The sequence below is a fragment of the Plecotus auritus genome, assembly GCF_963455305.1.
Source record: "Plecotus auritus genome assembly, chromosome: 6".
NCBI classification, from domain to species: domain Eukaryota; kingdom Metazoa; phylum Chordata; class Mammalia; order Chiroptera; family Vespertilionidae; genus Plecotus; species Plecotus auritus.
In genome coordinates this window covers 132,486,980-132,499,582 of record NC_137773.1, presented here as the reverse complement: position 1 = coordinate 132,499,582, position 12,603 = coordinate 132,486,980, and the positions used below count along the sequence as shown (strand labels likewise).

Sequence of the window (12,603 nt, the reverse complement as noted above, 5' to 3'; positions counted from 1 at the left end):
AGCGCGTTGGCCTTTTTCTAGATTCTACCCAGATGCACTGAGTTCATAACTCATTTTATGAGAGAAAAGACGAGTGGTGTACAAGTTGGCTTGGAAGTTTAGGTTGGCCACACAGCTTCCTTCAGTAAAATGAAATATTTTGTTTAAAAAGAATTTCCTCCCAGGTCACGACTTCCATAGTCAGATCCTAGGAGCCATGTAATGTGCACAGCAGGTTAACAAATAGATGAGAATGAGAGGTGTTCCCAGGGCAGGGCAGTGGGGAGTGCTGTACTTACACCGATGTCAAGACTACATAGGCTAACAGCATCTTCATCTTGGGCGCTCTGCTTCCGTTTTCGCTGCAAAACAAACAATAAAACAAAGTTCAGATGTAAACATGGATTATGGCTTTGATTAAAGAAAGAAAAAAATGCAATCAAGCAGCACATGCAATCCTTGTCATTTCTAACCTGTTCCCCAAAACCTTTAACGTACATGAATAGTTCTAAGAAAGTACGGGAAACTATTATGCTCTAGAACCGCGGTCGGCAAACTGCGGCTCGCGAGCCACATGCGGCTCTTTGGCCCCTTGAGTGTGGCTCTTCCACAAAATACCACGGCCTGGGCGAGTCTATTTTGAAGAAGTGGCATTAGAAGAAGTTTAAGTTTAAAAAAATTGGCTCTCAAAAGAAATTTCAATTGTTGTACTGTGGATATTTGGCTCTGTTGACTAATGAGTTTGCTGACCACTGCTCTAGAATAATTGCTTTGTGTTATTTGTATTCATGCTGCTAAAATTTGTTTATCTGTATTTTTCCCTCTAAATTTCTTCATATGTCAAGGTTTAGAAATTTAAGACACAAAGTTCAGATTCTGACTAACATGAAAGAAAAAACTAGACTGGAGAGAAAATCTAATTCAGTTAAAGACATTCCATTTTTAGAACTGCTTTGTACCAGGGTAATTTAAATTTGTTCTAAACCTCATCCAGAGTCCTGATGTAATTGCAGAACCAGAATGCTGGAACAAACCTTAGACACCGTCTCCAACCTTCCTCTTTTATAGACATGAATACTGAGATTCAGAAAAGTCATTACTTGAACTGAGGAGAACTGTACTTCCAATGAACTTATGACCAAAGAAGTCTGCGAGGTTAGATGCAGAAAAATATATTTTCCACTTTATAAAAAGAACAGAAACTCAAATCTTCACACCACAATAAAGGCTCATCCAAGATACACTCACCTCTCTTCTGCATTCCAGCTCAACAAACCAGGCAAGTATTGCTGGAGTCCCTAATCTGTGACTTGCTAAGTCTCCCTCTCCGACTTGACAGAAAGCTACCAACTGACCAGAATCACTGGCATGAAGTGACAGTGGAGTCAATAGCCATCTGGAGCCTTCGACCCCCCAAAAAGTCCACCCCTTCCTCTCCTCTATCAGGCCCCGAGCGTGAACACTGGCAGAGACTGGAAAGCAGCCAGGGCTGTCCTTGTCCATCTTACTGTAATTATTCCAGTATTTTTTCACTTCAATAAAGATTTGTTGTGCACCACTATGTGCCAGGACGTGTGCTTGTTCCTGGGAAGGCGAAGATCAGCAGCTCCCACGGTTAAGGAATTTACATGCACGTAGGAGGGACAGATGCTCACATGATTAACTCGAATGCAGTAAGATCCAAACAGTCTAGGGAAAGTCACCTCACTTCTCTGAGTCACCCGTTCTCAACTCTAATATGGGGGGTCCTATTCCACTCCAGCAGGGGAATGATTCAGAGATCCAGTGCCGGGAGCCGGGACGCGAAACCAGCCGTTCTGCGATGGTGCACAGGAACCTGCATCAAGCTGGCCAAGTGGTTCCTGGGAGTCAAATACTCCACTTTGGGGGGAGCCTTGAGAAGATGCTGCTAGCCCTTACCTTTCTTGAGGATGCTTCATATTTGGGGAGGGTCCTGACCCTGACTGATTCGTATCCAGTTACAATGATAGTGGCGTGGTGGTAGCAGTGAGGCCGACTCCCTGGCTTATCCTTACACGGTGACTTTGGAGGCAAGAGGCAATTACGGTGATGGAGAGTTCCCCTCCACAGGTGAATAAACAGGTCAGGGGAAATAAGCAATCTGCTCAAAGTTACACAGCTGCAGTGTAACACTCTGAATCCAGGACACCGTTTAAAGCAAGTTTGGCAAATAGGTTAGGATTCATCTGCCATCTGGAATGTCTGGTAGCCTCTGCCTGGAGGGCTGTATTGAGCAGCGTTACACAGCACAGCAAATGGGAGAAGGCTGCGATCAGTTAGTACTGGGGTGCATGAGTGGGGAACAGCCGTGTTGGTGTCCTGTGGCCCAGGACCACTCGGGTCCTTCCTGAGTCCAGCTGCTCTTGCCATGAGAAGCTACAGTATTATACCTGGGATCTTGGGAAATGCCAAGAGGGGGCTGAGGCTCCTGGATGTTGTTTGTAAAGTGGAAATGATGCCTACCAGTCAGGCAGTTGTGAGGCACATAGATGATTTGTGTAGGGTTCCTGGAAGGAATCCTGGCACATAGTAGGGGCACAATAAGTGGTTATATATTACCCACACTGTAAGCCATGCAGATGTATGCAGCTACCTAGCACTGTCAGGTTACAGAACTTTATGCTGCTGTAGTTCCATTCCCTGGGCTCAATGATGCTGTCAACTTGGCACATTAACAGTAGTAGCCTGTTACCCCAAGAGGAGTAACAGGAGAGGCGATAATAAGAGGCCCTTTTCCTCATGGCATGCAGCCCTCTCCAGACCGACTCAACACACTACCCAGCGCTCAAACCCAGTCTTCTGAGTAGCCCTCACCCCAGACACTTCTGCGCAAGTGTTCAATCCAGAAGACAAAAGTCCTCTAGTGGCCTTTTTCACTAAGCCATGGCCAGTTAATCTGGCACAGAATGATCTCCATAAGAAACCCCTAAATCTTATGCAATAAAAGCTGAATGGATTATCAAAGTGGATTTTTAAAATTTATTTCCATTACATAGGGTGGTGACTGGCTGCTGCCAGCCACAAAGAAGAAACCTGAAGTTTAAACTCTGGCCCAAAGCATCGCTTAATCATTTGTCCACTCATTTTATGTTCACCAAGCACTTCTGGTGTGCAAAGCCCTCCTCTGAGCCCTGGGCTGTGAGCCAGGCATGATCCATGCTCACTAATTGGGAGTAAAAAGAAAAAAGAATAATTCGGTTGTGATCTCCACTGTGAATGAGTCAGAGGAGATGCCGAGACAGAGAGTAGCAGGAGAGATCCATTTCATAAAGATAATTTAATTCAATGTTTTGTTTTATAGTTTTTGGTTGACCTTCTCATGAGATGGAAGCCCATGAAGGCAGGACTTGGTCTGTCACGGTCATCTTCCTAGAACCCGGTGTAGTGCCTGGTACATGGCTGACTGCCCCCAGAAGAATATTTCTTTATATATTTTTAATGCCCTTGGTCCTGCTTTCTTTGTGAAACTTGTCCTCGTCACCAATCACCCAACTCCAGAGAGGACACAGGTGGAGGGAGTGGAGAGGAAAGGGCACCCATTCCAACAGCCTGGCCAGCATAACCAACCCACGTGATGAAGAGCCCGCACGTGAAATAGCCCCATGCTGGTGCTGAACATCTCACCCAGGAACTTCTAAATCCCACCTCGGACTTTTCTAAAATATATTGGGGAGCTCGTTCATGGCAATAATCTAAAGAGCAGTTCCTGGAATAAATCACCAGCAGGAAATTTAAGCCCTGGAGACACAGGCAAATGAGCATCTCCAAAAACAGGGTGTGGCTCTGCTTTAAACTTCCCCAAAGCTATTAATAATGATAATACTCGGACTGGTAAGAATGCCAGCTTTGGTCTGTTAAACACACACTAAATATTGACCACAGAACTAAATCCGTACATGCATGATCTCATTCAATCCTCATGATCACTCCATGAGGTAGGGACAAGTATTATATCCAGTTTGCAGAGGAGGAGACAGAGGCTCAGAGAGGGGCAGGGACTTGCCCAGTGTTCTATAGTTAGCAAGTGGCAGAGCCTGGATTCTAACCTAGATCTACCTGGCTTCAAGCTATGTGCTTTCCCACTGTTCTGTCCTGTCCCAGAGTCTGGGAGAGCGCATCACACCTGCAGAGGAGGTGAAGGAATTTTGGAGGAAACATCTTTATAACTCTACTAGAGGCCCAGTGCACAAAATTCGTGCACTCATGGGGGGGGGGGGGATCCCCTCAGCCCGGCCTGTGCCCTCTCACAGTCTGGGAGCCCTCGGGGGATGTCTAAGCTGGCAGTTGGACATCCTTAATGCTGCCGCGGAGGCAGGACAGGCTCCCACCACCGCTGCTGCACTTGCCAGCCGTGAGCCCAGCTCAGAACTTCTGGCTGAACAGCACTCCCCCTGTGGGAGCTCACTGACCACCAGGGGGCAGCTCCTACATTGAGCGCCTGTCCGCTGGTGGTCTGTGCATGTCATAGCGACCAGTCATTCCACCATTCGGTCGATTTGCATATTAGCCTTTTATTATATAGGATTTTACTAGAGAATTGGCCTTGAAGACAGAATACCTATTTAGACTGGATAACCCAGCCGTGGGCAAACTACGGCCCGCAGCGGCCCGTTTGGCTGTTCTATCTGGCCCGCGGAGCCGAAAGAGCGGAGGGTTCTCTTGCTCTCCCCTCCATTCCTTTACTTTGAATTTATATTAGTTCACACAAACACTCCATCCATGCTTTTGTTTCGGCCCTCCGGTCTAGTTTAAGAACCCATTGTGGCCCTCGAGTCAAAAAGTTTGCCCACCCCTGGGATAACCTATACCATTCTGTGGTCTTGGGTAGGCTAGTGAATGAGCCATTTTACCTCCCCTGTGCACCAGAAGCCATGCACAGCTTACCTGGGGGAGTTCCTGGGCAGGAAGGACCCTGTGTGTGAACTGTCTGCATTTACACACTTGGTCTCACAGGTTCTCAGCGAATTTGAGGAAGACACACCCTGTTATTCTTGTCAAATTTACTGAAGCCAATGCACGGTCCACTCCCTTTCAACCATGGAAACAAAGCACCGTGGGTGAGCCCAACAATTGTGCCTTAGTCTGCGCTCTCTGATTTGAGCACATAACTTGAAACCCCAGTGCCCTGCGTGGCAGGTCAGTGAATAATTTCTGAATGAGTGACTAAAAGGATGAATAAAGGAGGCCCGTGTTCTTGGGGTGACACCCTTCCTTTCTGCTAACCACCTGGCTGCCAAAATTAAATCAAAACCTCAAAAGCAAAATCACTGAAGGCTGCAATTCTTCAGCCTCAAATTTCCTTGGAGACTCAAAACCTGCAAGTTCAGGCTACAGTTCTTGCTTTTCAAATAAGAAAGAGCATTTTCCTTACCAGTGGGGGCATTTGTTTTCCTTAAAATACATAGACAGGTGAAAAGAGATCACAGCTGTTCAGACATTGGTCCACATGGGGCATTTGTAACTTCCACTGCTCCTATGAGAAGGAAAGTCAGATCTGTTCAAGGGTGAGGCACCCATGGCCAGGGTGTCTATCCATACGCTGTCCTGAACAAGAGCATGGGACTCAGCCCTTGTGCTTTAGGAGCAAGGAATCCAAGACTGATCATACCTCACTTGAATGGAAACAGTCAGCTGAGTCAAGTCATAAATAAACTGAAATGGCACCTGAGCCCTCTGTCTGAACCCAAGGTGCCTCGCTGGGGCAGGAAGGAAAGGCAGATACAGAGGGGAATTTCTGAAAACAAAGGAACATAACTATCAGATTCCTTAGCCCTGCCGATTACATATTCGATCGAGACAATTTCTAAAAGTGTTTGGTTTCTGGGAAAACCCTCTCATGCTTCTCCAATCAAAAAACAACCAGGAGGAGGCCCTCTGTTACTTTGGAACAGAGCAAAGGCCTCTGTATATTCAGATGTGAGATCTGGTGGAGATACAGGTACCTCTGGACAGACCAGGTGGACTCTGGGATTCATCACTGGTGCCTCCATCCTGCTGTCTCAGCTTTAAGCTTCCACTTGTCTTCTTCCCAACCCACTTTTGTCACTGTTCTCGGGGCCACACAATGGCTGTCTCCTTTCAGGCTTGGCTACCTTCTGACAGCACAGGGCAGACATCTAAATCTCATTAGCAAATGGTCCATGAACAACGGCTTTTTCCGTTGTTCTGGGTGAGGCTGTCTGAAGAAGCACTGACCCAAATCTCTGCTGATCGATTTTTAGGAGAGCTGGCCCTGGTCCAAAACTGAGTATCTCATCCTCCCTGGGCTCGGCTTCCGTTCTCCCTAGATCCAAATCTTGGAGTCCTTTCACATTGTGTCTTAGAATCAAAGGACAATCACCAGGTGCCTCCCAATTCACGAGTGGAGGGACCAGAGCACCTGCAGTGAGGCATGCAGTGTGCTCACAGTTGAGAGGACCGGTCTTTAAGCTCCTTGTTAGTCCAGTGTAAGTAAGTATTGTGTTAGTTTTACAGAGGACAATCAAGCTCAAAGGCTTACTGACTTGCTCAAGGTCACAAACAGTAAATGCTGAAGAGGGGATTTTTCCTTAGGCCTGACTCCCAAACTACTCATCTTTCTGCCATACAATGCTATTTCTCTTTTCATATTTTTCGAAACAATATGTGTTTTATTTAAATTAATATATTAAACTAATATAAAATAAATTTAAATATTTGTTTAAAACAATGTGCTTGACAACAATATAAAAAGGCTGACAATGAATTTACTTACATACTTCAAGGAAATTAAGAGCATAAATGAGACAGACCTGGGTTCAAAATCCATCTGCTACTTGGTGTGACCTTGAGCAAACTACTTTTTTATCCCTTCATTCACTCAACAATTAGTTACTGAGGATCTATGATGGGCCAAGTTCCGTGTGTGGGATGTATGTGTCTATAAAACATTTCTATAAGCGTTGGTTTCTCCATCATAGGGTTATTTCCAGGATTAAAGGAGATAAGATATTTAGAACAGGGCCAAGCACATGGAAAAGATTAAAAATGGTCATAATTATTGCTACTGTGGTTATTACCATCTTTACCATTACTACTATTACGGCTGCTGTGCTGTTGTTATATGACTTTGAGAGGCAGGCAGGGTGGATAACTGTAGATGTGGGGGGGTCCTAAAGGAGACCTGGGGTGCAGCCTGACCCTCCTCTAACCCATGTCACACAGGGTTGGAAATGGATGCTCTCTGGATACCTTCAGTCACGTCTGCTGCGTGTTGCTCCCACTTCTTTCACAGAGACAGGACAAATGCGAGCCTGGCCATCTTCAACAGCCGAGACTGAAGTGGCTGGCGTTGGAACAGCCCTGTTATTTAATCAGAGGGCTTTTCTATTTAATAACAAAGTGGCCAGAGCAGCAAAGATGCACTGAGGGAGAGAGTGCAGGGCCCGACCTGACAGCCAATTGCCCTGATTAGTCATTTATAATTAATAAATTCAAACCAGAACGCCAACCCGTTTGATTTATCTCTGCTGGCAAACAGCTTTGGTGGTTTCAGAGGCTTTGATGCCTCGCCTTTCATCTGTGCCTTCTTCGGGGAGAGATTAGCGAAAGCATTTTGTGTTTTGTACTTGCCCTTACCTGGAACTTGACTCGCTAAACTCACGTTTTGAGCAGGGAAAGGATCCACATTTTGTTTCTCTCCTGTCTGACGCTCCAGGGGTGAGCAGGAGAATCGAGAGAAGGACCCCCTACTCCATTTTTAATACACAGCTGGGGGGGGGGGTTCCTCCTTATTTAAAAAATATCCTCTCTTTTTACAGCATCCAGGAGCACTGTTCTTTTCTAGATTTTCTCAAGGTGCTCACGGGGTGGAGAACCTGGAAATCATGGTGCTCTCTGAACTATTGGTAAAAAATCTTAACTAACAAAATAGGCGGTTTTGCACTCAGATGTCATTAACTGAGGTTTGAAGGTGCGAGGTGGGCCCTAACGTCAGACTCGGTGGGTTCGCATGCCAGTTATGCCATTTATTTGTTGTAGAACCTTAAGCACATCCCTTCACCCTTTGGAACCTGTTTCCTCATCTATAAAAGGGGAATACAGAGGTTATTGTGAGACTTAAATGGATTGATGTGGGAAAGGGCTCAGCACAATGCCTGGCACACAGTACCCACTCAAGTACCCACTATTAGTGGTAGTAGCAACAGCAGCAGTGGCAGCAAGTGCGAGCAGCCACCAGAGGGGAAAACCATGGAGCAAATATTTAACATGTGTGAAAGTCTGCCCATGAACTTGACTCTGGCAAGCCAGGAAAAGCCCCAGTGATTGATTTTGGCCACTGAACATGGGGCCCATAGCTAGTTTGGAAGCAGAGATGAGTTCTTCTTGGCCAAGGAAAGGTCTTCCTCGTCTGTGGGAAGGAAATCATATCCCACCAGGCAAGTGGGAGGAGGAGCAGACCCAACCCCACCCCCCCTGAGCCACCATCAGCCTTGACAGCCAACAGCCAGAGTCACTGTCATTTCACAAACATTTACAGACCGCTCTTCCCTTCAGAACACTCAAGGCCAAGGAGCTGAGAGAAGACAGAAAACCTGTCTACTTGGGGCAGACAGCTGGCAGGTATATTTCCCAGAAAGACTGTTCTAGAAAAACTTCATTATGTGCACCAACCTAAAATGGGATAAGGGGGGTTCACAGTCACAAAGATTTTCAATAACAGGATATGACAAAAGCACAAAATCAAATTAACCAGAGCACTTTTTCTCTAGCCCTCTAATAATGACAATTATTTTATTTTTTTCTACTGGGTCTCAAGTACACTGAATTAGATTAATCACAAGCTTGGTTCATAAAACTTTATTAATACTGGTGCTCCCCTGGCCCTCTTTTATTTGTTTATTCATTTTTTTTTAACAACATCATGAACTCCCATTTAAAAAAAAAATTCCCATACGCAATAGTTTGAAGTCCCAACCAGCAAAAATATTATCCATATAGTTTAAGGAATGTCCAAATAATTACTTAATTTCTAGAGAATTACTCCATGGAACCAATCAACTTCGATGATTCAACTGCACAATTCAGATTCATATGTGATTATACTGGGAACCTGAGTTTTAAAAATATATTTTTATTGATTTCAAAGAGGAAGGGAGAGGGAGAGAGAGATAGAAACATCAATGATGAAAGAGAATCATTGATCGGCTGCCTCCTGCACGCCCCCACTGGGGATCAAGCCTGCAACCCAGGAATATGTCCTGACCGGGAATTGAACCCTGACCTTCTGGTTCATAGGTCAATGCTTAACCACTGAACTACACTGACCGGGCTGGGAACCTGATTTTACAAGGAGAGTTCTCAGTTCTTCATTCATTTGTGTTCCTGCCTTTTCCTATCTTGAAAGACCACAGAGCCTTAGCCACAGCCTGAAAAAACAGTATTCTCCCATCACTCTAGATAATTTTTTTAATTCATGCTATGAATCTAATCAAGAAGAGTCATCTAATAAACCCACATCAAGGAAAAGTGTACAACATACCTGGCCTCTACTCTTCAAAACTGTCAAAATCAAGAAACACTAAGAAAGTCTGGAAAACTGTTCCAGATAAAGAGAAATGACAATAAATGCAGTGCGTGATCCTGAACTGGATTCTGGTCCAGCAAAAACAACTGCTATAAAATTCATTACTGCGACAGTGGTGAATCTAAGAAATAAATGGTGGAGGAGTTAATATGTCTTGTCCAGGCGAAATGTCCTGCCTTTGATAGCAATACTGTGTGAGAGGATGCTCTTGTTCTTAGGAAACACACACTGAGTTGAAGCATTTGGGGTTAAAGGGACATAACGTCTGCAACTCATTCTCAAGTAGGAAGGGAAGTAATTTGCATTCATATGCTAAATACATATGTATGTATATACAGTCTACATATAAATATATAAAGAGACAGAGATACAGGGAGATGAAGGGGAGAGGAGTGTATAAAGCAAATGGGACCAAATGTAAACAATCAGAGAATCTGGCTTTGGTATTCAGGAGTACCTTATTCTAAACTTGCAACTTTTCAAGTTTAAAATTATATTAAAACAATGTTGCTATGCTCTTGTTTCTCTTCGGAGAGAATAAATCTTTTGCCTTTAAAAAATAAACAAATAACGTTGCCGAAGTAAAACAAAATAAATTCACAAATAACCTATACATCCCCTTCCTGTCCTGAAAAAAGATGGGCTGTAAACAGCTCCATGCCCATCCGTTCCTCTTCAGGGCATCAATATGCACTCAATGCCAGGGGCACCGGGCCCTCCGTGCTCGGCCTGCCTGCCGAGGACTCAGCTCCACGAAACTGCCAACCCTTGGTGCCCACGGCCCGGTGCTCCTGCAAGGCAGCGAGTCCGCCCCGGGACTGCAGCAGAATTTGGTTGGTAGTAACTGGAGCACAATTCCTTAGGACCCAAATGAATATAATTTAAGGATTTGATCAAAAACTGTGCTCTCTCAAATAAAACTGGAAACTCTCACCACAGGCTGTCTATCTGTACAGACGTTCCTCTCTCTCAGCAACAAGGGGACAACCATATAAGCAAAATAACTGTGTAATCATGAATACCCTTCTCCTTAAAAACATGTACTTGAATATACCAACAATGTCTCTTAACTGTAGCTCCTCACAGCATTACCGCTGGAGGTGATTCCGGAGAAGCCATGGCCTGTCCATGTGACAAAGACCCCTCTCCCTGTCCGGCCCGAGCTCATTAGCACAGAGGCGGCCAGAGTTTTCAGAACAGTAGTCCAGACGAACTTAACACTCTTGGCAACAGTCCACAGGGAAGCCATCAGAACAGTAATGTGAAAGCCAGTTACCACTTGGTGCGGTGTCTGGAAAGACGTCAAGTGTGATTAGAGGGACATTTTCCTTCTGCAGCTGCCTTTGAAAGTGGAGGAGGGCCTCCCCACAACCCCAAATTACAGGAGGGGGGCAGAGGGCCCCCAAACGCCAGGGACATGCAGGTATTCAGCACCTCCCTTCATTAGCAGCACTGTCATGTCCTTTCAAGGTCTGAGTAAAAAGCAAAAGTTGTGGTGAGCCACAAATGGCTGCTGGGAGGGGAAAGGACTTTGTGCTGAATTTTCTAATCCTGATTTTTTCTTCAAAGCCCGTCCCAATCACTTTTATCCTGAAGTCTGAAACTGAGAGTCTGGGTTTTGCAGAATCAAAGCATATTTTTCCAGCGTTTAATTCATTTCCCAGGAAATCAGTGTTTTACTAAGAATGGAAGTCTCTCGGGTCCAGAATTGCCCTGGACATTTCTAAGGCCTAGCCCAGCACACAGAACAAAATCAACAAATGTTTGTTGACTGACACATATGAACAGAATAACCCTCCTACTCCCAAATGGCAAGTATAATGCTGTAGAATTTCTTTTCAGGAAGACTAAAACACCAAGACATGTCAACCACAGAATTTTCATTCTGGGGCCCACAATATTGATATATTTTGACAATAAAAAACCAGGAACAACAGGTTCAGAAAAACGAATTTCATTAGATAGGTTCATTGTTTCAACAAATATTTTATGGGGCACCTACTACCTGCCAGGCACTGTGGAAGCTACTGTAGATACATTGGTCAACAAAGAGACACAGTCTTTGCCCTCAGGAAGAATACAGTCCAGTAGCAACAGTAGGGGTCAGAGATGATAAACCAGTACGCAAGTAAACAAGCTAGTATAGCGTGCACTAAGTGTTATGAAGAAAGTAAACCAGGAGGTAGGGGCAGAGCCACTTGAAGAGTGGTCAGGGAGACTTCTCAGAGGAAGGTCATCTAAATCTTAAACACATATTTATTAGGCAATTCTACGTGCCTACAGAGTGGAGCCCTTCTGAGCGTAGAGCCCTGTCCATGAAGCTGGCCCTATTCCTGCCTTCCTCTGGGAGGTCTTGATCCCATATCATTTCAAAACGTTTCTGACTCTTGCCCTGGTCAGTGTTGCTCAGTGGTTAGAGCAGCTGTGGGCAAACTACGGCCCGCGGGCCGGATCCGGCTGTTCTATCCGGTTCTCTTGCTCTTCCCTCCGCTCCTTTACTTTGAATTTATATTAGTTCACACAAACACCCCATCCATGCTTTTGTTCCGGCCCTCCGGTCCAGTTTAAGAACCCATTGTGGCCCTCAAGTCAAAAAGTTTGCCCACCCCTGGGTTAGAGTGTTGGCCCACACAGTGAAGGGTCAACTCCCGGTCAAGGGCACGTACCTGGGTTGCAGGTTTAATCAATCCCTAGCCCTGGTTGGGGCACATGGGAGGCAACCAATCAATGTGCCTTTCTCACACTGATGTTTCTCTCTCTCTCTCCCTCCTCCCCTCCTTTCCACTCTTTCTAAAAATCAATGGGAAAAATATCCTCAGGTGAGAATTAACAAAACAACAAAATGAAAATAAATGTTTCTGCATCTTTGATATATCCTGAGGTACAGTTCACCCTGGCCTTCACCACTCTCTGAACAGTCTAGGTTCATGGGACCAGACATTCCAAGCACAAACCCAAGCTGAAGACAAGAAACCCTCTCCGCATTAGAACATCAGTTCTGCTTTGAACCTGCTCATGGGATTCAGGCCGAAACAGAAGCTCCATCTGCAGAAGCGCCT

The 12,603-nt window shown here is 45.2% G+C and overlaps 1 protein-coding gene across 1 annotated transcript in view; it reads right to left on the bottom strand.

Moving 5' to 3' along the window:
* ARHGEF3 (Rho guanine nucleotide exchange factor 3) overlaps window positions 1-12,603 on the bottom strand; it is a 158,171-nt gene that overhangs the window by 130,059 nt on the left and 15,509 nt on the right. Inside the window, exon 2 of the mRNA XM_080675326.1 lies at window positions 279-341. Coding sequence (XP_080531452.1) covers window positions 279-341 — 63 coding nt within the window. The remainder of the gene's footprint in view (window positions 1-278; window positions 342-12,603) is intronic.